Below are 26923 nucleotides of genomic sequence, written 5' to 3' on the forward strand. Positions count from 1 at the left end.
GATGAAAAGACGGAGTAGATGGTAGGAGGCGTGAGAGTCGGAAGTCAGGCCTACTCGGTCGGCGCCTGCCACACAGGCTGCGCCTCGGGGTCATTGTCCGGCGCGCGCATTGTGCTGGCGTGAGCTAGTTCGTCTTGGGACATACCTAGGCGTATCGATAGCGGGGACAAAGTGAAGCGCGACAAACACGAGCCCGACAAAAGCGACAATCGAGCCGCAAACATATAGGAGGGTGTAGTGGTTGAGCAGCAGCACGCCCATGAGGATGTAGACTGGGGTGAGCGGGTTTACGAGGGTGGCGGGTTTGCAAGGGTTTGGAGGGAGAAGGAGGGACTCACAAACACCCCGCCCGATGAAGCTGTGCATAAAGCTCGCATAGTGAGACACGAGCGCCTTGCCCTGCTCCGAGGGCTGGCGCACCTCCATACCCAGGACGACGACGCCGGCAAGGATCTCGTAGATCCCGATGATAATGGACGAGAACGACAAGTTGATAAAGCACCCGACGGCACCTGCGATCATGAGGCCTCCGACCGCGCTGGGGTTAGTCCACTAAAACATTTGTGTTGCTGGGAAATGGGTGCGGAAGGACAGCGCAGTGCGAGTGCAACGCTCAACGGTAACGAATTCGGTTCGAGCCGCGTCCAGACTGCCAGAGCTGAGGCAGAGGCTGGACCAACCGATTCGACAGCTGCTGCTGCCCCCAAACAAGTTGGCACGACAAACAAGTTCGCACGACAAACAGCCGACCAACGTACATGTTCGCAAGGCTGGAGTCAGCTACATTCCTCCTCATGAGCTTACCGGACCAGCTCTTCTGGGTTTTGCAGAATGCGTTCCATTGTGGTTTTTGTTGTTGTGGTTAGTGAAGAAGTTGAAGACGCGATAAACGATGACAAGAAGGAAGTCGTGCCGTGGAAGGTGGAAGGGCGGATGATGTGGAGGTTGCAGTGCGGACTGGAATGGGGTTGCCAGGCATGAGCCTTCAGGGCAATTACTCAGGGCAAGGGTGTCATCAGCTCAAAACTCAAATTCCTTTCCAAGTCAACAAGCCAGGCGAGGCGGAGAGCATGCATCATGAGGGATCCCATCTATCTACCCCGCTCTCACCACAGACCACTCGACGCCTGCAGTCAGTTACTACTATCCTTTAAAACTCACGTTCTTGTCCGAGCGCTTGACGGGCGCGTCGACGTCCTCCTCGTCCTCAACACCACCGAACACTGCTGTCAGCTAGTTACACGCCGGGTGAGCATGTGACTCACTGGCAGCACCCATCTGCGACTTGCCGCCGGGACCTAGAGTTAGCTTCCTGTTCAAATCGCAGCTGCTTCTTATGGTCGCTTAGGTTCGTGCTATCGTCACTGCGACTCACCCTCGCGGACCTTGCGCGACGGGCGGAAGTTGGGTGGGGGGTTGCTCTGGCGCTCGGGGTTTGCCGGCTCGGCCGTCTGATCGCTACGGGTCGCCTCGATCTTGCGGTCATCGGGGATGTCCTCGATGGTCGCACCGCCGTCTGCCTCAGGCTCGACGTGCACCTTGAGGTGCTCCATCCGCTCAACGTCGACGTCAACGCCGGGGCCGCCGTCCTGAGCGGGGGCGAGCGAAACCGCGTCCGCCTCCACGTACTCCTCGGGGTTGATCTTGAAGCTCTGCTTGCCTCCGGGAGTGTCGACGGCATTGCGCGAGGGGCGGGTGGCGGCTTCCGAGGACGATGCCTTGGAGTCGTCAAAGTCGTTGATCTCGGCCTGGTGTGAGCCGAGAGCGAGGCAAGTCATAGAGGAGGGTGGAAGTGCTCGGATATGTACGCGATCCCCCACGTCCTCCATCCAAGACCCTCACCTCAATGAGGTCCTTGACAGCCTCGTCCGTCGCAGCCTGCGACATGCGCCCGAACGTCGCGTATTCTGGTGTAAGTGCTTGTAACACCTTCCACTTCGATGCTCAACATACTAGGCTACGTGTCAGCGGAATTCTTCACGTATTCGCTGTCTGGTACCCACAAGCTTCTGGATCTCGGTCAAGTTCGTGTTGACAGTCAACTGGCACGACCTGAGGTCAGCTTGGTTGCTGGAAAAAGCTGCTGTAGCTCGAACACTACGCACTTGAGGAACTCAAGGAGCGAGCGCTTCGAGAACACGATCTTGTCACTGGCGTCAGTGCGTTCAGGGAGGAATGCGAGGCGGAGCACTCACGTGTCCCAGTTGAGCTGGCCTGGGAGTTAGCGAGCAGGGAGCGGTGTAATGCAGGGGGATGTGGCTGCAGTTTCTGTCCTTCCTTCCCCTTCTTTCCCAAGGTGGCACGGCCTTCAAACAACGGAGCGGCCCCTCGGAACACTTCCGGAAAGAACTAGCTCTACTCCTTCGCCGGGAGTACCAACAGGGGGTCGGGTGGAGCACTGAGCTGTGTCTCCACCTTCCCTCAACGTCCCGTCCGCAGTCGAGCGCGACCAGCCACATACGCACACGCGGCCACCTCCGAGAAACGTACCGATGGTCTGCGACCTGGTGTCAGCTGTCGCGAAGGAGGTAACAGCTAGCAACTCCCGTACTCCATTCCTAGCTCCGCCCTCGGTGAATCGCTCCTCCTTCACTATCGTCTCTCCTTCGGCCTTCTCCCTACCCGCTTTCCCACCACATCTGTGGTGTTCCCCGCTCTCCTTACTCACCAGGTCTTGGGCTCGTCCATCTTGAACGGGTGAATCGGGATGAAGGTGTACTCGTTGCTGCTGTCAGCTTTTCCATACCCTCAAGCTCACTTGTTCTTGTCCGCCATCTTGAATGTTCTGAACTAAGTAAAGAAGAAGGAGTAATATCAATGATGAGGTGGCTTCCAGCTTGCTTGTTGGGCGGGGCCCAGGGTTACAGGGAAGGTTGATCACCATTTGATCCTGGATCACCAGAAATAAGCGAGTACACCGTGGGGAAGTTGGGACCTCCACTTGGCAGACTTATAGACTTCGTCATTAGTGAGCACAACAAATCCTTCGACCCGTTCGCCACTGTACACTAGTCTTCCACCCTAAAGTTCAATCCATCACCATGCGCTACGCTGTCATGGTTACCGGGCCTGCAGGAGCAGGCAAGAGCACCTTCTGCCAGGCGCTCATTACGCATGCCCAGACGATCGGGAGGCAGGTCCACCTCATTAATCTCGACCCAGCGGCTGAGCGGTTCGAGACGCCGCCGGTGCTGGATATCCGCGATCTCATCTCGTTAGAGGACGTGATGGAGGAGCTCGAGTTTGGGCCGAACGGCGGGCTGGTGTACTGCTTCGAGTGAGTGCCCAAAGCAGCGGAGCTGCGAGGGCACCTTGTGGCTACCGTGGAGTAGACAGCTTCCAAGACGATCATACCTGTCCTTGTCCTTCCCTTCGCATCTCACTTCTCTCGCTCAGTTTAGAGCGTGGCTCACCCCAGATATCTCCTCGACAACCTCGACTGGCTCGAAGAAGAGCTTGGCTCATACGAGGACGAGTACTTGATCATCGACTGCCCCGGCCAGATCGAGCTTTACACCCACATCCCTCTCCTCCCACAACTCGCGACCTTCCTCGACCGCAGGCTCAACTTCCGCACCTCGGCCGTCTACCTCGTCGAGAGTCAGTTCATGCAGGACCGCGCAAAGTACTTTGCCGGTGTCCTCTCCGCCATGTCCTGTATGCTCTCTCTCGGTATCCCCATGCTCTGCCTCATGTCCAAGATGGACCTTGTCAAGGACGCCAAGGGACGTATCTCGCGCGACGTCGGTCGCTACCTTGACCCAGACCCCACCCTCGTCGAGGAGGACGTGCACGCAAACACGAACCCCAAGTTCCACGGACTGAACCGCGCAGTGGCTGGGTTGATTGAGGACCAGAATATCGTCAGCTTCCTCCCCCTCGACGTGACGGACGAGGATAGTGTCAACACTGTGCTATCGCATATTGACAACATGATGCAGTACGGCGAGGACGAGGAGCCCAAGATGCCCAAGGACATGGACGAGGGTGAGAAGCTGAACAACGTAGGAGCTGACACCAGGCGACTTTGACGACTAATCTATGACATCCCATCCTCTTCCATCTGTATCTTTGACATAACCAGCATGCATAGTATCACACAAAGACCGCCCGCCAGCGGTAGTCGTAAAAATAATGAAAATGACAATTAGGCCTTGGTCCGCACGCCCCGCGCGTTCAACAGCCGCTCAGTCCGGAACCGCTCGTACACGACCTCGCGCGTCGTCTGGCGCAGCCAGTCGGTCGCCTCGACAATCGCGTCCCGCACAGCCGGCAGGTCCGAGTGTGCAGGGTCGGCCGCGTCTGCGCGGCCCCACCGAAACGCGCGCGTAAAGTTAGGCCCAGGTTCGGGAGCGAACACAACATACGGCAAGTCGGTGTCGGGCTCGGGGTCTCTTGCTTTATCGCCCGAGTCGTCTTCGCACTTGTGTGAGCATAATCTTGGAATCAGTGCGACTCACCTCTCCAGCGGAAAGAAAACCGTAAGGTCCAAGAGGGTCACGCCCAAACACGGCCGCGAGGTCGCGGCGCACGGCCGCACGGACAGCATCGAGCTCGGTGGACGTGAGCGCGTCGGCGTGCGTGAGGAGGGGCAGGACGTTGGCGCGGACCGAGAACTGGCGCATCTGGGGTCAGCACCAGCTACATTCACGACTACAAAGCTGGCCTCCCTCGACTTACCGCTTCAATATCATCTGCACAAAGCTTGGCAGCGACGCCTGGCGTCTCAGGCTCCAGCATGCTCTCGGGACGCGTCGGGGGGTTCTTGTTGGCTGGCGGCTCCATAACAGTGTCCCAGTCAATCTCGACTGGCGACACGGGACACAGGATCGTGCGCGCGTCCATGACGTAGATGACTGGGGTGAGCGATCTGCGCATGCGTGACTGTACTGCCACATCTGCTCGCCTCCATTTCACGCAGCAACTCGGACTCGCAGCTGCGATTCAAGCCACCTGATTGTTGCCGCTGCTACTCCACGCCACATCGCACCGCTCCCATGCCAGACTCCCCATGCCAGGCTCGCTCGCGTCGACTCACTCAGATGCACAAGCTCCCCACCGTCACTCTTACGGCGCACAACCTTGCTCTCCTCGGACAGGACTCTGCTCAGCCGGTCCTCGACCATGGTATTCAGGGCGCGGAGGGCGCGGGACCGCGTGTTCCGCATCTCGTCGGGGAGAGGCAGACCAGGCGTGTCGAAAAGGACGATGCCCCGCCGCTCGTCCGCGACATTGATGTCGTGCCGCACCATGCTGGTTGTAGGACCCATGCATACGGCCGGGCGCGCAGCCTGCGGGTTCAGCACGCCTGTCAGCGCGTCAATGAGGCTGGTGTCAACTCGTTCAGGCGAGGTGGATCTGGGGACGTCGCCCTTCTTCTATCCTTCCCTCCTTCCCTCCTTCGCCCTCCCACCCTCCTACCTTCCCAAACTCACCAAGTCTTGCCCGACCCAATAGGACCCGCTACGATCACAGTCAGTCCCGCCGCCCGGCGCTGGCGCGCCCGCCGCATAGTCCCTGCCCGCGATATACCATCCGGCAAAGGTGGGACTGGCACGATATGGCTCGGCGTAAAGGGGCGGTGGAAGTCGGGACTGGCGCCAGTCGGGTCACGGACCTGTGAGGCTGCCCTTGAGCGTCCCATCCCACCGCCAGGAACGGGGATGGCCTGCGAGACATTGTTGTACTGCGGCGTATAGTGGTGGCTGTGGCGGTAAGAGGTGGGCGGCTTTCCAGAAGGGTTGAATGGCCCGTTGGAGTGGGAGGCCCAGTCGGCGTCGATGAGGGGTCTGGTTTCGGGGAAGGACAGAGCGGCGAGGGTGGGTACGGGTGCGTCGGGCTTGCGCCGGGACGGCTGCTTGCGGAGGAGGCTGATTGGCATTGTGCCAAGGTTGTGGAGCGTTGTGGAGAGTTGTGGAGAGTCGTGGAGTTGTAGAGATCCGTGCTTTATGTCTTGCGTAGCTCCGTGGGAGTGTGGGTTGTCGTTGTTTGGTTTGAGTGAGGGTGAGAGGAACGCGTCGAGCGTGTCGATGTGAATGAGTGTGTGGTGTTGTGCGTGGCGTGTGATGATGTTACTGTTGCTGTAGCTGTGGACAACTGGTCGTCAAGACCGTTAGGCTCAACCGATCAAGCGAATGAGGAGTTGGTGAGTGATGTACTCGTGTTCTGGTGTACTGGCTTGCTGTGCTGGTGCACTGGTGTACAATAGATGTGCATGGTAGTGCTGTATGCACGTGGTGGGCGTGAGTTGGGTGGGTGGCGATGTTCATGTTGGATGGGCAGGCATGCAGGATCAGTTGAGAGACGTGAGACGCCAGGAGAGGCAGGAGAGGCAGGAGAGGCAGGAGAGCAAGGAACGATATCAGAGGAAGGAGTACGCGTCAATATGCTCTTATGCCGGCATGTTGATGAAGACGACGTCCCACAGATTAGTAGCCAGCCAGAATTAGTAGTCAAGGGCTCAAAGCGTCAGGGTTATACGCCGCACTGATAACTCGACGTGCTCGACGCGCTCGACGCGCTCGACGCGCTCGACGCGACTACTCTAGTTAACAAGTCTAAGCTTTGGTCACACGGTGTCGACTTCTAAACTCCCTCAAGTCCCGGCTTCCTCCCAAGTCACACTCGGACCCTAATCGGCACAGGCACACCAAAACGTCGCGTTCAATGACTCTGGCCCTTTTCAAGTACTCGTCCTGCTAACGCGGCCCTATGCATGCAGTCTATTATGCATGCAGTCTATGGTGACAAAGGAACGTCTTGTAAAGATAGTCTAATGGGTCCAGCAACTTGATGGCCCGTGCGCGCCTTACACCACGCACTTGAGGTCGGCCTTCTCCACGAGGGCGAGGCCAGCGCCGAGTGCCCAACCGAGCTCGACGCCACGCAGCTGCTTCTCCACGAGCAGGGTGCGCTCATCGTGGATCTCATATCCGAGTCCGAGCAGGCCAACCATGAATGTCAGGTCGAGGCAGTACTCCGGCCGGTCCTCGAGCTCGTCCATCGCCTCCTTGTTGTCTTCCCAACGCTTCTTCCACGACGTAGGACCGTCACAAACGTCCAACGCAATACCCTTCAGGTCCTTGAGCGTGAGTTTATCGGTCTTGGCCGCGAGGAGCGGCTTGATCCGGTCGGTAAAGTACGAGAGTGCGAGGAAGTTGCCCTGAGGAAAGTGGTCGATAAGAGCAGGCTGGTACACGCCGTTGAAGCTGCATGGCTCCACCTTGCACAGCGCATCCTTGCCCATCATGAGCTCGATAGTGCGCTTGCACGACTCGTACCCGCCGTTGACGCCGTGCATTGTGACGTTGACAGTGGGACGACCGGGCGGGTCAAGAGACACACGGCGCTTCGTGCCGCGCGAGAGACAGGCATTGGGCACCTCGATCTCCTCGGTGAGAGCGTCCCACTCGTTGGCCTGCGAGAACTGCCACATGAATGCGACGAGGTTGTGCACGCTGCGGCGCGCGCGCATCAGCCCGTAGTTCAGGTACGAGTGCTGGTAGAGGGTGTGGGTCTTGCCCATGAAACGGAGCTCGTACTTGTGGTCGCCCTCGTGGAAGTCGTCGCTCGACTTGGTAAAGTCAGGCTCGAAGACGATCTGCGTCGACGCTCCACCAAGGTCCATGACAGCGAGTGTGTCGGCTGTCTGGACGCCCTCACCAATCTTGCCGAGGAGGTAGTTGGCCGTGATCCAGGCGTAGACACCCTCGTCCTTGCCCTCCATGATCTCGATGGCGCCCTTGGGCACAGGGAACTTGTACTTGGACTCGAGATGGTTGCGGACCTCTTCAAGGATCGCGTTCGACTGCTTATCACCGAGCAGGCGCAGGCCGGCGGTGGCCTTGACCTCTACGGGCGAACAGTTCCACAGCGACTGGGGCACAACGCGTAACGCCTCCTTCATCAACGGATCAAGCGATGCGGCCGCGGCAGTCGGGTCGTCCTTGAACGACGACAGCCCAGGGTTGAGCATCATGAAGGTCTCGTACTCGAGCTGGGGCGATGGCCCGCAGTTGTGGAATTTGTAGACATGGATGCGAGAGCCCGTCGAACCCGCGTCGATCGTGAGTGCGTACTGGACGAGGGCCTTGGTGCCGTGGGCCTTGGAGCAGTAAGTCGTGGACATTGCGTCGGGGTCGGTCTCGAAAGAGGTGGGGTGCTGCTTGCCGTCCGCGGCCGGCAGTTCTGCTTCCTCCTCCACTTCCTCCTCTTCAGCCGTAGGCGAGACTGGGGGCTGGGTATGAGAGGGCGTCTTGTCGGTGCCGGCTCCCAAGTCGTGCTCGTCCTCGTCGTTATGGTCAATGGCTGTGCTGGGCGGGGCCGAGTAGTCCTCGTCGTCGCCCAGCTCAGACGTAACATGCTCGTAAGCCGAGTCGGGGGTGTATGAACCCCCCTCGTTTACTGACACGTCCTTGTTCCCTCCGAGAGACGAGTAGCCGATGATAATAACAAGCATGGCAACCGCGCCAATGGCAATATACCGCTTCCAAACGGCAAAGCCACCGGGGCGTTTTCTCCGATGCCCCTCCGAGCTCGTTGGGAGGGGCGTGTATTTGCGAGAGGAGAACATGGCTCCGGGCACGGTGGGCAGTTGCCTAGTTCGGCGGCGTAGAGAAGGTGGGGAGTGAGGGCTCGGTGGGAGCGGGTCGGGCGAGGGAGAAGAGTCGCGCGAAGGGGAGAGGGAGGAGGGGATAGAAGAGGGGAGGGAGGAAGGGAGCGAGGTGGGACCGTCTGGCATGCACTGGTCGGTCGGAGGGGTTGAGAGGGTGGGAAGCTAGAGTTAGATGTGAAGAAAACAAACGCAAGAAGATGGGATGGTGCAGCGAGGGGTGGAGTGAGGGTTCGGCGCGTTCGGCTCGGGTCCGACAAGACCGTGGGGCCAGAACGTGTCACTCATCACCATGGCCTTACCCACATGGCATGTCTCACGGTAATACTCACGTCCTCTCGTAGTGGTGTTGGGGGTTTGGATGAGGTAGTGAGCAAAGTAGATGTGTTGATGCGGAAGGTTATGTATGTGCATCGCTGTACAGGTTGTACGTGGTGCCTTGTAGCGTCTGTCCCCAATGTGTGCCGTTCCACCGCAGCGCGTCCCGTCCTCCGCTCCGCGCTAGCCCCCTGGCCCCTGCCCCGTTGCGCCCTCTGAGCTTGGCTTTGGCTTTTGGTAGGGACTGGCCCTGGATATTATGGGTGGCGAATTGAGTTTGTGAGGGTGGACTTTTTTTTTCTTTTCATGGCCATGCCCCAAGCTTAACGCCACCACAACCAGTTGCACCCTGTGCCTGGGCCGCGTTTCTTGTGTCGCACTTCCATGTCGCCCAAGCCACACTAATGCTACACTGTTAAATTATTGACGCTTAGCTGAAGAGAACATAATACATGACGCAGGCCTTAATGCGTACGACTGTTGAGAAATCATGTACGTACATGGCTGATGGCGGGTAGATTAGTCGACCCGTGCGGGATCTCGATTATCAGGCAGGCTAGGCACAACTGGTGGCAGTGCCAGGTCCACGTGGGTTTCATTCCGCTGCTGCGAACCTGTGATCGGCAAATCGGCAACCAGATGCAGATGCAACGTTGAATCAACCATACACCAGATGCCAACTCTGGCATCTACGGGAGGGAACGGACAGATTATCGCAGCTGGTTCAACTGGGAGGCACCACTATGCCCATGTACAGCGCAGCCCTCGAGCATAGCTACCACCTCAGTTCAAAGGAGCTTCCCCTAAAGGACCTACCCAGATCCCAGACGCGGTCGAAACCAAGTACTGTGTGAATGCTGGTTGCGCTGTCCTTCCGTCATTCGATCCGTCAGATCAGTCAGTTAGTTAATCTGTTAATCAGTCAATTTCAACGGTTGGGATCAGCGCTCTTTGGATCTGGGGATGGACGTTGGATTCATTGGAGGTTTTGTACACACGGTCCAAAGAGGGATACATTGAACATTCCAACCCGGCCCCGGTGTAGCCCGTCTCCGCCGCTGGGACCCATCGACCGCACTTGCCCCCCCACCCTGCGTCCGATGAGCGCGCGACGCCCGAAACAAGCGCCACGCAAAGCCCCGCGCGCCCTGCACACGCCCGCTCATCCGCACGTGCCACATGACCGCACGTCCCATCCCTCGGTTCGCTCGCTGACCCCCAACCCTCTCATCTTCCTCCCCCGCCGTGCGTCGTCTTTGACCAACACGACCAGGATACAACAGAGCAAGGCAGAGCGCAAAAGCAGCCCCGGACGGGGATTGAACCCGCGCCTCTAATGTGACATGGCCTCTCACAGGACGTGTAAGAATAGTGACCTAACCTCTGGTCGACCGGGGCGCGTTATGGTGATGGACGTTACGAAGAGGCGTTGAGCCTACAGGTCACCACTGCGCTTCCTTACACAGCTCCTTGCTGCATACTTCGCAGTCCCTCCCTCCATCGAAAGGTCAACGTAGCTTGAGCATGTTGAGCATACCTCTTCATCTAGTGCTGAGGACTACAGGTTGACGGCATGTTGGTTTGAATTGGAGGGCTCAGCGGAACGCCGCGCTCGGCAGTCAACCCGATGAGTACGGGGTGAGGCTGGGGAGGTGCAACACAATGCTGGCTGGTATGAGTGGACGGAAGGTGGCGAGGGTTGAGAGGGGAGATTCAACAGTTGAGAAGAGCATAAGAGCAGAGGAGAGATTGGAGAGACAAGTTGAAACCCATTCACGATTCACAGATCCGCAGTCTGCGCCCCACGGCCATCTGATCAGGGTATGACGCGTCGGTTAAGACATCGCGACTACCTTGCGTCACCTCCACCCCAGGCTTCCACCTCCACCCCATCGAACCAGACCACCCAAGCTTTCCTCAACAACCTTCCTCGCAGTCGGGAGCAGTAGCCAAAAGCGTGCCCCGTGTCGGGATTGAACCGACGCCCTTCGGAGTGCTCGTCACCTCGCGGTGGACGTTTAAGACCGACGACCTAACCACTAGTCGAACGGGGCGGGTGATGGTCCGTGCGCTCACGACCTTTTCGGCGTGCGCTCGTCCTCATCCACGTCACCAAGGCTCACATGGTCTAGCTGGCTTGATTTACAGGCCCTAATTGCCTAGCTTGACCCACCAGCTGCCACCGTGCCACTAGGCCACCAGGCCCTACTCGTCCATGATGATCAGCGGAACTCACAAAACCAGGCCGCGTCCGCCGATGCTTGCTGCGCACATGATCTCTCCGCAACCCGCCGTACCGCCGTTCGCACCACATCTTCCGCACGCTCCGTCTCCGCACCTCGTCCGTATCTTGTTCGCAATTCGTAATGCTTCGTGTCGTGTTGGATGCGAAAACCATCTTTTCCAGCCTCCGGACCCGTGGCACCAAGGCTGGACCACCTCCACCTCACATTTATCTAGCCAATTTATTTATAATTGATCCTAATCTACGCCACCCAAGCGAGCCCAAGGTTGTGGTTGTGGTTGTGCATTCCAAGTCGATCAGTCGCGACTACCACAACCACACCCACCTCTTGCCGCGACCACCACCGTGATCGCCAACACTTCGGACAGATTATGAGTGAACGGCCGGCGGGCGACGACGCAATGGCGACTGGCGCCATCGAGGCGTTGCTCAACGGCACCGGCACCCCAACTTCACTGTATGTCCCACCTCCATCACTCCCAAGCCTCCATTGTTAGTCTGTTGGCCATTGTCTCGCTGCAAAGCACCTCCGCTTTAACGCTTTAAAATCAATTTGAACGCACATTCTCTGTTCATCCACTCCACCATGCTCACACCAAGCTCCTCTGCCATCGTTGCGCTCGCCGCCGAGCACTCCAAGACGATCGAGCTCGCGCATACCCTCTTCACCCTCATCACCTCCACCCTCTCCGCGGATGCGATTGTTGCCGTCCTCAAGGAGACGCTCGAAAGCTTAGGTGGTGACGAGGAGAGGTTAGAGGCCCTCGCTACTGCCATCCTCGAGACGGTCGATGCGATCAAGGTAGTCGGCGACGACGTCGAGGACCTCGTCAAGAATGATGCGGGCTGCGTCAACACCGAGAGCGCCGAGAAAGCGTCGACTGTCGTCAACAGCCTTGTCGTGAGTTCTAAATAATGTACACAGCTGACAGCAGCAAAATGGCGCGCTCCCTCAACACCTCGCCAACCTCATCCTCGCCCCAGCCAATCTCGTTCCCCTCCGCCTCCATCCCACGCCGCGCAATGTCGACATGTTCCGCCGCGGCCTGGCGCGGTTAAACACGAGCGTACACTACAAGCAGCACACTAGCAACTTACTGCGCGAGAACAGCGAGGGCTGGTCCCGCCTCATTGTGCTCCTCACCGGCCCAGTCGCACTTTACGATGAGCCAGAGAGCGACGAGGAGCGCGTGTTGCGCGCCAAGCGAGTTTGGACGAGTGTGCGCGAGCTTGTAGGATTCTTTTCCCTCGCCCCGGTCCGCGTGTACGACCTTATCCTCGAGGTCGCTTCGTGTCATGTCGAGAAGCACTGGCGCTTCTTACTCGACCTTCTCCGCCAAGCAGGCCTCGGGCCAGAAGAATCACCTGCACCGCGCCTGGACGAGGATACCGCTGCGCAGGTCCAACGCATCGCGCACGTGCTGGACGTAAATCCCGACGACGACACGATGATCGCACGTGTGCTTGCGTTCCGTTTCCGCTGGTACCGGAGGAAGAAGATCGGTGGAGTCCCCGTTTCGTACATGTTCCTCACGGCGCTTCTCATCAAGTACGGTTTCGCTAAGCCTGGTCACCTCCTCCCAGCCTTGAGCCCGAACGACGAGCAGATGGACAAGATCAATAAGCGCTTCGGGGACGCCATGCGCTCAAAGTCGAACGCCAGGAACGCGCTCACCGACACAGTGCTCGTCGACGACACTCTGCCAGATGCTGGCGCTGCGACCCCAGGTGCTCCGGTCGAGGACCAGGAGAAGACCGATGAGACTGAGCAGAAGATCGAGCTCCTGCAGGCGCTCCTTGCCATTGGCGAGTCCACTTTCTCTATTTACCTGCTCGCGTTGTACCCATGGGTCATCAGCGCCTATCCCGCCATCGCCGACGTCATTATCCGCAACCTCAGGCTTTCGATCGGCGACTTGTATACCCGCACGGTGGTGCTGTCCGGCGTTGGCGACAATGTTGATCTCGTCTCGCACAACCCAGATGTTGTCCTCACAACGCTTTGCCCAACCCCACCATCAACCCTGTCTACCGAGTGGCTCTTTTTCTACGACAAGTGGATGGACGGTATCGAGGTCTGGACAGAGGTTGAGCACGTCTACACCAAAGGCGAGCGGTGGTTCGCGCTCCTCAGGGGCTTGGGTGGGCGCGACAGCGAGCTCATGGTCTGTGTCTGCCGCATCATTTCCACCCAGTTCCGTCAACTGCGCCTCGCCAAGATTCAGGAGAAGGGCTTTGATATCACGCACCGCACCCACGACCAGAGGGCTCAACTGTTCATCACAGCTAAAGAGCTCTCTCCGTGGCGCGGTCTCATTCGCAACACGATTCTGCCCGCTCTCAACATCTCTGAATTCGCCAGCGCGCCGTTTGCTTTGGAGGTGCACGAGATCTTCGCTCATTTCGACTGGCCGACGACCACTAACCTCTTCGGGGAGTGGCGCGACTCGACCACCAACACCCGCGAGCGAAACGCCCTGCTGCCGGCAGCTCACGCCGCCAACCAGGCTGCCCGTGACGTCAAGATGGAGCTGCAGCGCGTCACTGCCAGTAGCTCTGCTCCTGGCCAGTCGACGGTCGGCGCCACCGCCGACCGCGGACCGGCTCGCGCCCTCGCCAAGCACGGCCACGGCAATCCATTCGCGCTGTGGACTCGTGGCAACGGTCAGGTCATGTCGTACGGTATTGTCGGCAACATTGGCGAGTTCTTCATGGAGGTCGCGCGTTATTCTGGCCCCTTGAGCAAGGAAGTCGCGGTCTTCACCTGGGTCGACATGCTCGCGTCCATCAAGGAGAACGCTGGGGATAGCAACGAGTCGAGGTTTCTCAAGGCCCGCAACATCGAGAACCTGTCGACCTTTGTTGGTATCATCAACCGCCAGTTCAACTTCCCTCTTGAGCCCATCTTGAACCTCATTGCGAGCGGCATCAAGAATCACGAGTGGTTCGTCCTCCCCCTGGTCGAGAAATTCCTCACAGGAATGACTGGCGAGGATATTGTCGAGAACCATGCCATCTCCACTGCGCAGCTCAAGAACTACGCCACCGGTCCCGAGATGACCCGCGAGTCGTTCTACGTGTCGGAGAACACATGCAGCGAGGACCGCAAGCCTGTCCGTTCCAAAGACCTCATCCAGTTCTCCAAGAAGAGTTCGACCCGCCTTGTAAAGGCTCTCGCGGACACACGCTTGGCCGTGCCCATCCTTGTCGGTCTCGGCCGTCTTGCTACAGAGACGCTTCTCTACGAGCCCGGTCGCCCGATCAAGGCGATGAGCGACCAGAAGGATGCGACGCGTGATGTGTTCTCGCTCTGGTGCGGCTTCGTCGCCGACAAGCTTGCAGACCTTGGCTGCGCAGACCAGATCCCAAGCCTCAGGGAATTGCAGGGTGACGGCAACATCGACGAGCAGATGTGCTGGGCCATTCTCCGGCCCAAGCTCCGCGCAGCTCTAGCCAAAGAGCGGCTCGAGAATGGCCACGCAAACGGTATCGACATGGTCGTGGACGACCCGAACGGTGGATGGTGGCCCGCGGCCCTCAATGAAACGGTGCAGCACGCTGCCTCGTTTCTCGACCCAGGCGCTCGGATCCGGCTTGGCCCTGGCTTCCTCGTGCGTTTCAACTCTATGCGCATCTCGGACATTGCCTTCAACGAGGAGGCGTACACGGGGGCACTCAGCAACATCGCAAAGGTCATCCGGCAGCTGGAATCCCTTGTTGCGACCGGCAAGAACACGAAGAACTCGCAGCAAGAGTTGGACCGCCTCAAGCGCCGCAACGCTGACCTCGAGGCCGAGAAAGCGAGCCAGAAGCTGCAGGTTGAACGCATTCGGACTGTCCTCAAGGACGAGAGCCAGCACTGGTTCGCGAAGTGCATCGAAATGGGGCAAGACGGCGCTTTACCCAACCTCCTCCATGACTATTGCTTCTATCTCCGTGCGACGCAGACGCCGGCCGACGCCATCTTTGTTGCACGCTTTATCCGCCTGCTACATGATCTTGATACACCCGGCTTCTCCACTATCCATGGCTACAACTTGGTGAGTTAGGAGGATCATACGGCCACTGACACCAGTTCTTCAAGGACAGCATGGCGTCGAAGCTTTACGAGAGTACAGAGTCGGAGGCGCGCAATCTGGGCCGCGCACTCTTACTCATGCTTGAGGACCTCCATCCGTGGCACCAGAGTCAGGACAAGTACAAGACCGAGGCCCTCGGCATGACACAAAACGCCGAGGGTGCGGCTGTGTACTCGAAGCATGGCATGTTCTACCGGGTCAAGCCCGGTCAGCCGAAGCGCCCAATGATCTACGACGGCTTCCGGGACCAGTTCGCCAAGATGCACGCGGGGCTCACCAACGCCCTTCTCACGTGTTGGTCGTCGGACGACATGTTCTACGCCCCAAAGAACGCCCTCCAGATCGCCCTGCAGGTCCTTCCCTTCTTCCCGATGATCGAAGAACACGCAGTCAAGATTGAGAAGGCCGTCAACGGCCTGTTGCAGAAGACGGATGGGTCGATTACTCCCGACATGAAGCCTGCGCTCAACTCGTACAAGTCGCAGCTGGCGAGGAGGAGGAAGGAGCGACCTTGTATCACGGAGGCCGACTTCTCACCCGTAAGTTGCATGTCCGAACTGTGCTGACAGCAGGCTGGCAAGAGGAAGAAGGAGGTGCAGGCCAAGGCGGCTGCCGAAGCCCGCGCCAAGGCTGAAGAAGAGGAGCGCATCAAGAAGGAGGAGGCGCAGGCCAAGGCGGGAGAGGAGTCCCCGTCGAAAGCTGAGCGCGACGCCGCCGACGCCAAGATGGAGGTGGACCCGTCTGCCGACGCGAAGCCTGAGACGAAGGCCGCAGTGACACCCCTGACATCGACGCCGTCCTCAGGCTCCGACGCCAAGGCCCTCCGCGCAAAGCTCGAGCTAGCACGCGAAGCGAAGAAGGCGGCGGCTGCCAGCGCCGGCGCTGAGGCCTCGACGTCGCCTCAACCTCAGTCCCAGGCTGGCCCGTCTGCTCCTACCGACCGGACCATGGCTCCGCCACCAGAGCCGTCGATCGAGGACGCGCGCGCCGCAGCCCGTGCCCGCAGATTCGGTGCCTTGGCACCCAGCGCCAGCTCGGCACCTGGAACACCTCGCAATGAGAGCCGCGCGTCCACACCGCGTGCCACTACACCGCCGGGCCGCACTCGTGCTGGTACCGACGACAGCCGCGTTTCGGAGCGGTCGCGCCGTCAGGAGGACCGCGACAGGAGGGATAGGGATAGGGGCCGGGATGGATCCAACCGCGACCGCCGGGATCGTGGTGGCCGTGAGCGTGAGGGGAGGCGTGAGGAGAGGGAAGACCGTACCCCGCGCGACGGACATGAGCCTCGCGACAGGGACCGCCGCCTAGAGCCGCGCGACGAGCCCATGCGCGACTCGCGCGGGAGGGAAGAGCGATACCGCGAGGAGCACCGGCCGGACGAGCGGCCGCGTGCCCGCTCGAGGGACGAGGGGCACCGCGACGGGAGGGATAAGGACAGTCGAGACGGGCGCGATGGACGCGAGCGCGACCGCCGACGCGACGAGAGGCCCTCTGAGAACGCTGGCCCGGCTCCAATCGAGGAAACCCGTGCTGAGGGGCCCCGCGAATCACGCGACGCACGTTCGCCCCATCGTCCCGTCTCGCGCAACGAGGATCGGCCTCCTCAGCGCCCGACCTCTCGCAATGAAGACCGCCCTATGCCTCGCAATGAGAGACGGCCTGACGACCGGGACCTCCGTGGCGGGCGAGACCGACGTGACGCACGTGACACGCAGCCCGGCCCGAACCAACTCTCGCCTCTTCCCCGTGATGTACCGCCTCACCGGGACGACCGGCGTGGCGGCATGCGCAGCCCGCAGCGCTTCGACGAGCGCCGCGAGCGCCGTGACGACCGGAGGCCTGAGAGGGATGAGCGGAGGGGCGACGACCGGCGCCGGAGGGACGAGCCTCGTCGTGACGAACCTCCTCGCCGTGACGAACACCCTCAGCCTCGTGAGAGGGATGGAGACCGGACACCGCACGGAGGCCGCGACACGCCTAAGGAGTCAAGGGAGCCGCCGACTGGGCCATCAGGCAGCCGCTCGCCACGGAAGGACGACCGCTCCGTCGGCAACCGTTCGCCTAGGAAGGACGATGCACCACGCTCCGGCTTGCTTTCGCACGACGCCCACCCGCGTCCTGAGCGTTTTGCTCCGCCCGCCCGTGCGTCTCCGTCACGTCAGCTTGAGCCCGCGCAACCTGCTGGCCAGCCACAGCCGCCTGCTCGTGGGCGTCGCGACCCACCAACCGGGCCCTCTGGATTGCCAAGCCGGCCGCGCGATATGCCGGAGAGGGGGAGGCGGCCTGATGCGCCGTCCGCGGAACTGAACCGCTCGCCAACCAGGCCTGATGCGCCTCTGCCAGCTCCGCCCGCTCGGGAACCTCCTGCGCCTCGCCAGCCCCAGCCAGGCCGTGATCCTCTTCCGCCCCGTCCTCGCGAACCGAGACGTAACCTTTCGGACCGTGGTCACGATCAGGGTGGGCGCGGGCAGAGAGAACTGATACCGCCCACAGCAGCTGGCGGGTCGCTGATGGCTCGCATGGGTTTAACGTCTGCGCCGGTGCCCAAGCCGGAGAAGGATAGCCGCAAGCGGCCTTTAGATAGTGAGTATCTCTCTCGGCATCTCCCACCCCCTTGCCTCTCTCACAGGGCACAGCTGACACCAAGCGGAAGGCGCCCCGAGCTCACGCGAGGGCTCTCCGGGAGGCAAGCGGAGAGCGCGTGGCAGCCGTGACCGCCAAGGAGGCGGTAACCGGCTGTTCAGTGGCGCGATGCAGGCGGCGAGTAAGAAGTAGCAGCATAATTGCCTATCATGTAGCTCCATGTCTTGACTTTTGTTATCTGAGGCTTCAATGTGGAACACGTGATGAATGACGTGTAGGTGATATGAATAGGTTAGTCCAACTCCCTTGGTTTCGTGCCTAATTAACCCTGAAAGTGGGTTTGAGGTGCCAGTGGTGTGAGCTGTGCTCCGCAGAGGCCCATCGTCGTCGTGTTAACTTGTCCTGTTCCTCCTCATCATCCCATTACATCTCATCTTATCTCATCTTCTACTCCACCCTCGCGTCACATTCAGCTCCTCATAGAGCCGCGTCCTCCACCACGCTCAGCGCGACGCGCGTGACTGCGACTTATCCTTGACCTCCGCCTCAGCAGCTCCATCCATCGCCCATCGCCCACCTCGCCGGAGTTTCAGGACGACCACGCGCGTCGACGCGCCACGGGAATGTAAGTGTGCGTTGCCTGTCCCACGCGGGTCCCGTCTCGCAGTTGTGACCTTTCACGCTCTCATCTCTACACCAGGCGTCATCATACACTTGTGATCTACATCGTCGCGCGCCATCCCTCCTGTTCTTCCGGGTCTGGCTATCTCGGAGTTGACCTGCATGCTGACGCTATCTCCAATACTCCTCGTAAACCGCCACGTTACACGCTCATATCGGTCCTCGCGCTCTCCATACACGCACACTCGCTTGGCTTGTCTCCTCTCGGTCTCTCAACCGCTATCTGGTCGCGTGTCTTGTCCATTCTTGGTCGCTCGTCTTACCCCCCTCGCCTTCTCATTCCCTCACGCAGATGTCCTTCTTCCAATCCCTCTCGTCCATGTTTGGGCGCGCGCCGCCGCGCCCTGCATCGCAGGACTCGTTCCAGCTCCCCACGACCCAGTACACACAGGGCTTGAATCCCTCAGGCGCTGGCGTGAGTTTCCCCATCGGATAACGCTCATGCAGCCCGACTCGACGCCGGGGCCAAGCCGGCGCACGAGCTTTCAGCCGCAGGCCGGCCAGTATCCACAAAAGTCGGCACAGCAGTGAGTTTGTCCTCTTCCTCTTCGTCTTCCTCTTCCTCTTCGTCGTCGTCCTGTTCTCAATATCCTACCACCATCACGTCCTATCTTCCCACCTCCTCATATCCCACACAACGCGCCACGGGCTAAGACTCCCTCACTCGCCGCTGACGCACAGACACCCGCCTTTGTCCCACACCTTTCACCGCTTGCGCAATGCTCTCGTTGATGACTTCCCCGAACTTATCGACTCACTCAACGGTCCAGTATCCCAAGCGGTCATTGCCGGCATCGAGCAGGAGCTCGGAGGGCCGCTCCCCCAAGCTGTGCGCGAGTACTTCCTTGTTACGGACGGGCAGGACCTCGAAGTGAACGGCGTCGGCCTCTTCTACGGGCTTTATCTTCTTCCTCTCGACGAGGTCATGAGAGAATGGCACTTCTGGCGCCAGGCTGAGGCCGACCCATCTACCGGCAGCAACCCGGCCATCCTCGCGACCATGGCGTCCATACCTCCGCAGTGGGTCAAGAGCCTCTACGCGTGCAAGGGTTGGCTTCCTTTGCTGTCGGACAGGTCGGGCAACTACGTTGGCGTCGACCTCGACCCTGGGCCACAGGGCCAGTGGGGCCAGGCGATCATTTTTGGCCGCGACTTTGACCGCAAGTGCGTCTTGTGGCGCGGCGAGGGCGAGTCCGGGTGGGCCAAGTGGGTCTCCAGCATTGTCGAGGAGTTTGAGAGCCACGAGGGCTGGGAGGTCGACAAGACGTCGGACGACGAGGAGGAGATCGGCTACAGCTCATACTCTGGCGCCAACATGTACGGCGACCGCGGCCACAGTATGCGTCTCGCCGGCGAGTACAAGGGTTGGAACGTGCTCGAGGCGTGGTGGGACAAGAGTGTGCGCAAGTGGGAGGGCTTGGGCCTTGGTATGGACGTCACCGAAATTGAGCGCGGCCTCGCAGAGGCTCGGCGCCTTCAAGACGAGTCATCAAAGGGCAAGGGCAAGGAGTCGGCACGCAACAGCGTCGAGGTTGCTGGTATCCGTGCCAACCAGCGGACGGCCGATGACGAGATTCCTATGCTCACAGAGGTCGCTGCGTCGCCCGAACATTCGCCGGCTATCCCGCAAGAGGGTGATGACAGCCAGACTCTCCTCCCACATGCTTCCCGCGAAGTTTCTGCCATCCCTCGCATACTTCATCCTAAGGGCACGCCTTCACGGATGAAGACGACTAACCACCCGCTGGAGTCGCCGACACCAGGGTCGCCGACACCCAGCGGCACATCCAACCAGGGCACCGACTACCTTGTGCCGCCATCCCACCGCTCGTCTTCGAACCGCCAGCAGCAGCGCCGGTCGCGTCCTCCACCTCCCGCAGCGGTCCTAGACCTGCCGACCCGAGCCGACGTGCAGGCCGCGCAGGCCGTGGCCAACGCCGAGGCGCGCGGTATGCGCGGTGGATGGGTCATGAGCCTGGACGCGAGCAGCGGCGTGACAAACCGACGAAAGACACACAACATTTCGCCCTCTCTCGACGCCGAGATGGTCGACATTGACCTCGAGGGTGGGCGAATGGAGGGATTTGGCACGCCGCCCATGAGCGCGATCGAGGAGGAGAAACAGTCGCATGAGGACAAACTGAGCATGGCTCCCATAGAGCAGCGCCGCGACACGCGCTCGCCCTCGCTCCTTGGCATGTCGCGCACGCCGTCTCCATTTGCGCCACAATCGACTCCTCCGCAGACGCGACCGCCGTCACGTCCAGGCTCGAACGCGAACTCTCCACCCCAGCCGCAACGCCAAGGCTCGGGCTCACAGCGGTTGCCGTCGTCGTCGTCGTCGTCCGAGGCCCATGGCCGTGGGCCGGCACTCGTGTCGCCCATTGCGACGCCCCCTCTTCGCACGCCTTCTCCGTCGGGACTCCCGCCCGACCTGGCAGCCGTGGCCGAGGCGGCAATCCGCCGTCCCGAGCCCGTGGTGGGTTACAGGTCAGTTTCGCCCGTTCCCGACGGCGATTGGCTTGAGCACGAGGTGATCAGAGGCGTCAGCGACCGGCGGCGCTCATCGACGACTCCGATTCCAAGTGGTGTCGCGACCCCGAGTAGAGGAGACAGCACGATGTCGGTGGACAGCGAGGGTGCTCTGTTGGGTGACAAGGCAGAGAGCCAGAATCGGGGGTCGACCATGTCTCATCCACCGAATGGGCACGCAGCGACACCGACGACGACGACGTTCCCGAAGCGCAAGTCGGACATTGCCGAGGTCCTCGAGGAAGTCAGCCTCGGATAGAGGAACATTGTGCATGCATTGATGATGACTGGATGATGTTTGACCAAGGACTTTGGTGGTTTCGGAGCCTTTGTACTGTTTGTACTTTAAGGAGGTACTGTACTGTATTAGAAGGACAATCCAGCCAGGAGGAATTGGTTCTTGGCCTTTCTTTGTCTTGGCCTTAGCCTTGGCTTGAGCCTTGGCGCCGCGGTGAGTGAGTCTTTAAGCCTTTGTCATTAGCGTGCAACGGGGCGCGTTTCACTTTGACCACATGGCACATGGCCGGTTCATGTAACGGAGCGGCCATGGGAGGCCAGTGATTGCCATGTTGCAATGGTTAGCCAGTGTTGCATTTATGGACTGAACATGTTCCAGATCTCTGAATCTCAATTCGCAACCTCTCTCCTTTTGTTCATCCCTTCCTTAACCTTTCCTCCACCTCAATCACCTTGCCTCCGCCGCCCCCCCCCCCCCATCTCCCCTCTCCCCTTACAATACCCTTTGAATCCGACTTGGATTCTTGTTCATACATTCATATTGGTTGGATTGAGGTGACTCTGACGCTCGTTCCCAGGTCCAGTGACGTGGCCGAGGGTAGGCTGACAGGCTGGGTCATTGGATGGACAATGTACAAAGCCGATGTGGGGATAAAATGGCAGAACACGTCAGGCGTCAGGTGTACGAGTGGGAACACACGTAATGGACAGACAATGGGCCAGGCCGCTGTGCACGTCCAAGGTCGAGGTAGCGAGTTGGCGAGGTAGGTCATGAATTACCAAGTGAGGCGCGTCCAAGTGAGAGAAACGGATGGACAGAGATACCTTTGGTCGATTAGTTGGAGGCGCTAGAGCGCAGAGCGGGGAAACAAGGCGGACTATGGGGGGGGAGCATTTGACGCATGACAGTGCCACGATGTGGCTGCATGGTTGCATGGCTGACGTTTGATTTGGGCGTGACAGTGAGCCAATCTTGTAATGTATTAATGCTGTATGCACACGGAAGCGAGTGAGCACCCATCACTAAATACAATACAATGCACGCAACAGCTACTGTATTCACACTTGGATAGCTTACCGGACTGTAATGCAATCTTTGATTAGAACAATTAGTGTTTGAGATTGTAAACATTGTTTATAACCCCGCGTGGCAGCGCGGATCGCCATCAGGGTAACTTGCTCGTGTTCAGGGATGGACAAAACGCGGGCCGCAAACGGGCCAATCCTGTGGCTAGACCTTTTGGGCTGGATTGGCTGTCACTCTGAGTCTCTCTCTCTCTCTTTCACCCTGAAACCTATAAGCTCCTCCTCACCCCACAGTAACAACTAAAGGTCATCTGGGCTAACTGGTTAACTGGCCTGGCTAGCTAGTAGATACTCCCTTAAACCCCCACCGCAGTTAATCCTCATTGTACAGCAACCGAATGCAACTCAAACTAGGAGCGAGTCAATCTCAATCCCATCTCCACATTCAACAATCCAACATCCACTCAGCACTCAATCCATCCTCCACAACTTGATACTAGTCTCTATCCTTATCCAAAGAAACAAACTTCTTGATACACCATTCTTAATCTCATCTAAACTTGCTACTCCTTCTCCTGTTACTCCCCTTCATCCCTTCATCCATCCCTCCATCCTTCCATCCTTCCACTCCCCATCACTCTCATCTCCCTCACGCCACGTCGCGTCATCCACCCATCCACCACTTGTTACCCATCTTGACATTCCTCACATACACCGCAAACTACCACGCACTCTCCGGCTTTTAGTCACTGCACGCCACTCTGACCGACGACATCGGGCAAATCAATTGGCGACACCAACACGCCGCTAGTCTCCAAACTATTCACACTTCCGGATCCTTAGTCCCATCACACGTCGTCTCACGGCGCGCATCACCCACGCGCTTCCTTCCTCTGCGCTCGTCGCTTACCTGCCCAGCGGCATGGAGCGCACCGGCCGCTCGGCCATGGCTTATCAGCCGCTTCCGGCCCATCTCCACGCTGCCGCGCAAGAACCAATCTCGGCAAACGGCATGACCACTCCTAGCTACGGCGGCCTCGTTGCCCCAGGCGTCGAGTGGGACTATGTCACTAACCCGGACGGCACGAAAAGGTGAGTGTTTGTGCGCGGCGATCCTCTCCGGAGGAAGACGAGAGAGCCGAGCCCTTCGCCGAATGATACCACGTCCGCCCGTGCAGCGACAACGCTCCTTTGACAGCGACCCCGGCGACTGGCGCTGACGCCTAGCCGCGCACCATCGCGATCCCCACAGCGCGGTACCGAGGCCCACCGTTCTTTATCAAACCCGATGGACGCCTCTAGCTCGGGCTCAAACGACCTCAAAGTGCCCTACGCTGCGCCCGCTGCGTCGTCGGCACATGCTTTCACGTCGCACCCGTCCTCTCACCCTCACGAGCCCACGATATCGGAGGAGGCCAACGCTTACATCGGCCGGAGCGTTACGCAGGCCCAGGCAGCTTCGCATGGCCATGACCCCGCTCAGTCCTTGCAGCCTCCACCTGTTCCCCAACAAAACCCGCCCAGACCAGGTCACGCCCCAGCGAGCCCTCGCCACTTTGGCCAGCCGCAAACACTCGACAACACCTCTACCCCGGGGTCTTCGATGCCAAGGGACGACCCACCAAGCGAGAGGGAGCGGCGCGAGCGTGACCGCGACCGAGACAGAGATCGTGACCGTGACCGTGACCGCGACCGCGACCGCGACCGCGACCACCCCGCAAAGTCAGACCGTCACGCGAGTGGGCACTCTTCGTCGGCCGCGCAGGGGACATCCAAGCGGCGCCAATACCGCCAAGTGGGCGACTGGATCCTCCAGAAGACGCTTGGCCAGGGATCGATGGGCAAGGTCAAGCTCGGCGTCAATATCCATACCCAGGAGCGCTGTGCTGTCAAGATCGTTCCCCGCCACCGGGACGACCCGAGCAAGGTCGATAGCTCTGGTCGCAGCAAAGACGAGTCCAAAGAGATCCGCACGGTGCGCGAAGCCTCGATATCTTTACTCCTCCACCACCCCTACATCTGCGGCATGCGCGACTTCCTCGTGCACCAGAACCACTACTACATGGTGTTCGAGTACATTGACGGCGGCCAAATGCTCGACTACATCATTGCACATGGACGTCTGCGTGAGCGCGCCGCCCGCAAGTTTGCGCGCCAGATTGGTTCGGCCCTCGATTACTGCCATCACAACAACATTGTCCATCGTGACCTGAAGATTGAGAACATCCTGATCTCAAACAACGGTAATATCAAAATCATTGACTTTGGCCTGTCCAACTTGTACTCGCCGCTTCGTCATCTATCGACGTTCTGCGGCTCCCTCTACTTCGCCGCACCGGAACTTTTGAATGCCAAGCTCTACACCGGTCCCGAGGTCGACGTGTGGTCGTTCGGCATCGTCCTCTACGTTCTTGTGTGCGGCAAGGTTCCCTTTGACGACCAGTCGATGCCGGCCCTTCATGCTAAGATCAAGCGTGGTCTGGCCGAGTACCCGGCCTGGTTAAGCAACGACTGCAAGTCGCTGCTACAGCGCATGCTCAACACGAACCCACAAGAGCGTGCCACTCTTGCCGAGGTCCTTGCCCATCCGTGGATGACCAAGGGCTTTGAGAACCGCGCCCCAGAGTCGCACCTGATCCACCGCGAGCCTCTGCGCGCAGAGGACCTGGACATGAGCGTAATTCAACGCATGCAGGGCTTCACGTTCGGTACGCCAGAGGAGATCCGCGACAACCTGGTCAAGGTTCTCAACTCGGAGCCGTACCAACGCTGTGTGACGCAGTGGGAGACACGTCGCGAGTCTCGCCGCCCGGGTGGGCCGGGGCTAAACGGTTCGACGTCTCAAACTCTGCTCTCGGCTGAGATGGAGTCGCCCAAGAAAAAGCGCTTCAGCGGTTTTGACCTGAAGAAGAAGTTCTTCAAGGAGGAGAAGAGGGCCGAGGAGCCGGCACCAGCCGTCAAGGAGCCCCTTGACCCGAGCAGTGGCTTTGACCCTCTCATCTCGGTTTACTTCCTTGCGCGGGAGAAGAAGGAGCGAGCAAAGGTGTACGGTGACGCCCACTTTGCTTCGTCGCGCGGCAGTCTGGACGCTGCGTCTATCAAGCCTGCCGACTTTGGCAGCAATTTGCCCAGCGTCCCTGCCCCGGCGGCCGCCCATGCCGCGACAAGCGCCATGGCCTACGACAATGCACCTGGCACTCAAAGAGACCACTTTGGGCAACCAAGGTTGCGCGCCGAGGAACTGGCGGCGGGCAAGAGCGTCTTGCAGCCCCCTACTGTGGACTTTGCAAAGTCCAACCTTGCCGACGTTCCCATTGCAGCTAGGCGCGAGGGCCGGCATGGACAACAACCCATGAGCATGGGGACAGCGGCGACCGCTGCGATGGAGGGCGACGGCCGCAGAATGTCGGAATCACTCGACAACGCCGAGCGCCGCATCTCTGTGGGCTCGATGACTGCCAACATGGCCAAGACGTCTCTCTCGCGCTTGCCAAGCCAGCGCGACTCAAAAAACACTTCGACGGGCACAGCCGTCAACCCCGTCACCCCGCCCGAATACCAGATTCCTGTGGGCTACATCCAGGACAAGAGCGGTGGTATCCGGCCTATCGGCTCACCCGAGCTGGACGAGATCGAGGTCGCCGACGTCGCCAACATTGACGTCAAGAGCGTCTACCTCAAGGGCCTGTTCTCGGTGTCGACCACGAGCACCAAGTCGGCGCGGACGCTGTTGAGAGACATTTCCCACGTCCTCGACCGCATTGGCATCAAGTACCGGCCTATCCGTGGTGGGTTCGAGTGCATCCACGTGCCGTCCATCGACCTCAAGTCGGTCGTGCACGGCGACGAGGCGCGCTCGCAGTTACACGTGCCAGTGGGCAACGAGTCGTCGACGTCGAAGAACAAGCTCTCACTGCGTACCTCGAACGCGGGGGGCTCAACGACGACCACGGGCCGTGGCGAGTCACCATCCCCCGCAACGCACGCCATTGGTTCGTCGGGCACGGTCGGCATGCTCGACTCGGCGTCTGGTGGGCCCAAGCCCGCCCGCATAGATCTCGACGACGCGGATGCGTGGGGCGCACAGTTTGGCGCAAGCAGCACGCTGTGTGTGCGCTTCGAGGTGTTTGTTGTCAAGGTGAGCTAGACATTTTGTGAACTAGCTAACAGCAGGTACCGTGGCTCCCGCTCCACGGCATCCAGTTCCGTCGCATCGGTGGCGACGGTTGGCAGTACCAGCAGCTCGCGAAGACGATCTTGCGTGAGATGCGGTTGTAAACTAGGCGTGCCGGGGCGTACCGCTCAGCCTTTGCCGGCGCACGCCACGAGCACGACACGATTTTCTGCGATACGACATTCCCCTAGACCACCACCATGGCGACATGAGCAGACGGTTGATTGCCTTAATAACGCCCGTGCACGGTATGGATCTCGCATGCAGCACCCCGGGATGTAATTTGGACACTTGCGTGTGTTGCTGTGTGTTGCTGTGTGTGGGGTTATTGACATGGACTGACGCGTGCTGACGTTGGATGCCAAGCAGGAAGCGAGCGTGATCAGATCCAGATACGCCGGTTCGAGCGAGACCTTTGAACAAGCTGAGCAACA

The 26923-nt window shown here is 59.7% G+C and overlaps 8 protein-coding genes across 8 annotated transcripts; 3 read left to right on the forward strand and 5 right to left on the reverse strand.

Annotated features, from left to right (window-relative positions):
* Positions 1-50: 50 nt before the first annotated feature.
* On the reverse strand, positions 51-842 carry CcaverHIS019_0208830 (uncharacterized protein; the record flags this gene model as incomplete). Its single annotated transcript, XM_060597944.1, has 5 exons — positions 51-114; positions 146-272; positions 339-538; positions 759-770; positions 805-842. The coding sequence occupies 5 exons, from the start codon at positions 840-842 to the stop codon at positions 51-53; spliced, it is 441 nt and encodes a 146-aa protein (XP_060454787.1).
* A 264-nt stretch (positions 843-1106) lies between these two features.
* CcaverHIS019_0208840 (uncharacterized protein) lies at positions 1107-2775 on the reverse strand (the record flags this gene model as incomplete). The annotated part of the gene is made up of 11 exons (XM_060597946.1): positions 1107-1127; positions 1162-1223; positions 1266-1298; positions 1376-1748; positions 1843-1907; positions 2000-2052; positions 2106-2150; positions 2196-2214; positions 2491-2504; positions 2669-2725; positions 2759-2775. 11 exons carry the CDS (start codon positions 2773-2775, stop codon positions 1107-1109), a joined length of 759 nt encoding a protein of 252 aa, XP_060454788.1.
* Positions 2776-3041: 266 nt separating this feature from the next.
* CcaverHIS019_0208850 (uncharacterized protein) lies at positions 3042-4038 on the forward strand (the record flags this gene model as incomplete). Its single annotated transcript, XM_060597947.1, has 3 exons — positions 3042-3277; positions 3419-3987; positions 4022-4038. 3 exons carry the CDS (start codon positions 3042-3044, stop codon positions 4036-4038), a joined length of 822 nt encoding a protein of 273 aa, XP_060454789.1.
* Positions 4039-4147: 109 nt separating this feature from the next.
* CcaverHIS019_0208860 (uncharacterized protein) lies at positions 4148-5881 on the reverse strand (the record flags this gene model as incomplete). Its single annotated transcript, XM_060597948.1, has 5 exons — positions 4148-4423; positions 4461-4625; positions 4681-4856; positions 5039-5328; positions 5436-5881. The coding sequence occupies 5 exons, from the start codon at positions 5879-5881 to the stop codon at positions 4148-4150; spliced, it is 1353 nt and encodes a 450-aa protein (XP_060454790.1).
* A 927-nt stretch (positions 5882-6808) lies between these two features.
* Positions 6809-8572, reverse strand: GDA1 (uncharacterized protein; the record flags this gene model as incomplete). Its single annotated transcript, XM_060597949.1, has 1 exon — positions 6809-8572. One exon carries the CDS (start codon positions 8570-8572, stop codon positions 6809-6811), a length of 1764 nt encoding a protein of 587 aa, XP_060454791.1.
* Positions 8573-8597: 25 nt separating this feature from the next.
* Positions 8598-9025, reverse strand: CcaverHIS019_0208880 (uncharacterized protein; the record flags this gene model as incomplete). The annotated part of the gene is made up of 2 exons (XM_060597950.1): positions 8598-8776; positions 8944-9025. 2 exons carry the CDS (start codon positions 9023-9025, stop codon positions 8598-8600), a joined length of 261 nt encoding a protein of 86 aa, XP_060454792.1.
* Positions 9026-11575: 2550 nt separating this feature from the next.
* Positions 11576-21311, forward strand: RLR1 (uncharacterized protein; the record flags this gene model as incomplete). The annotated part of the gene is made up of 10 exons (XM_060597951.1): positions 11576-11631; positions 11775-12075; positions 12110-15214; positions 15250-15792; positions 15826-17839; positions 17904-18020; positions 18433-18464; positions 18813-18935; positions 18968-19047; positions 19202-21311. The coding sequence occupies 10 exons, from the start codon at positions 11576-11578 to the stop codon at positions 21309-21311; spliced, it is 8481 nt and encodes a 2826-aa protein (XP_060454793.1).
* Positions 21312-23237: 1926 nt separating this feature from the next.
* KIN2 (uncharacterized protein) lies at positions 23238-26593 on the forward strand (the record flags this gene model as incomplete). The annotated part of the gene is made up of 3 exons (XM_060597952.1): positions 23238-23407; positions 23543-26453; positions 26489-26593. 3 exons carry the CDS (start codon positions 23238-23240, stop codon positions 26591-26593), a joined length of 3186 nt encoding a protein of 1061 aa, XP_060454794.1.
* Positions 26594-26923: the final 330 nt, after the last annotated feature.

Source organism: Cutaneotrichosporon cavernicola (genome assembly GCF_030864355.1).
Source record: "Cutaneotrichosporon cavernicola HIS019 DNA, chromosome: 2".
NCBI lineage: Eukaryota > Fungi > Basidiomycota > Tremellomycetes > Trichosporonales > Trichosporonaceae > Cutaneotrichosporon > Cutaneotrichosporon cavernicola.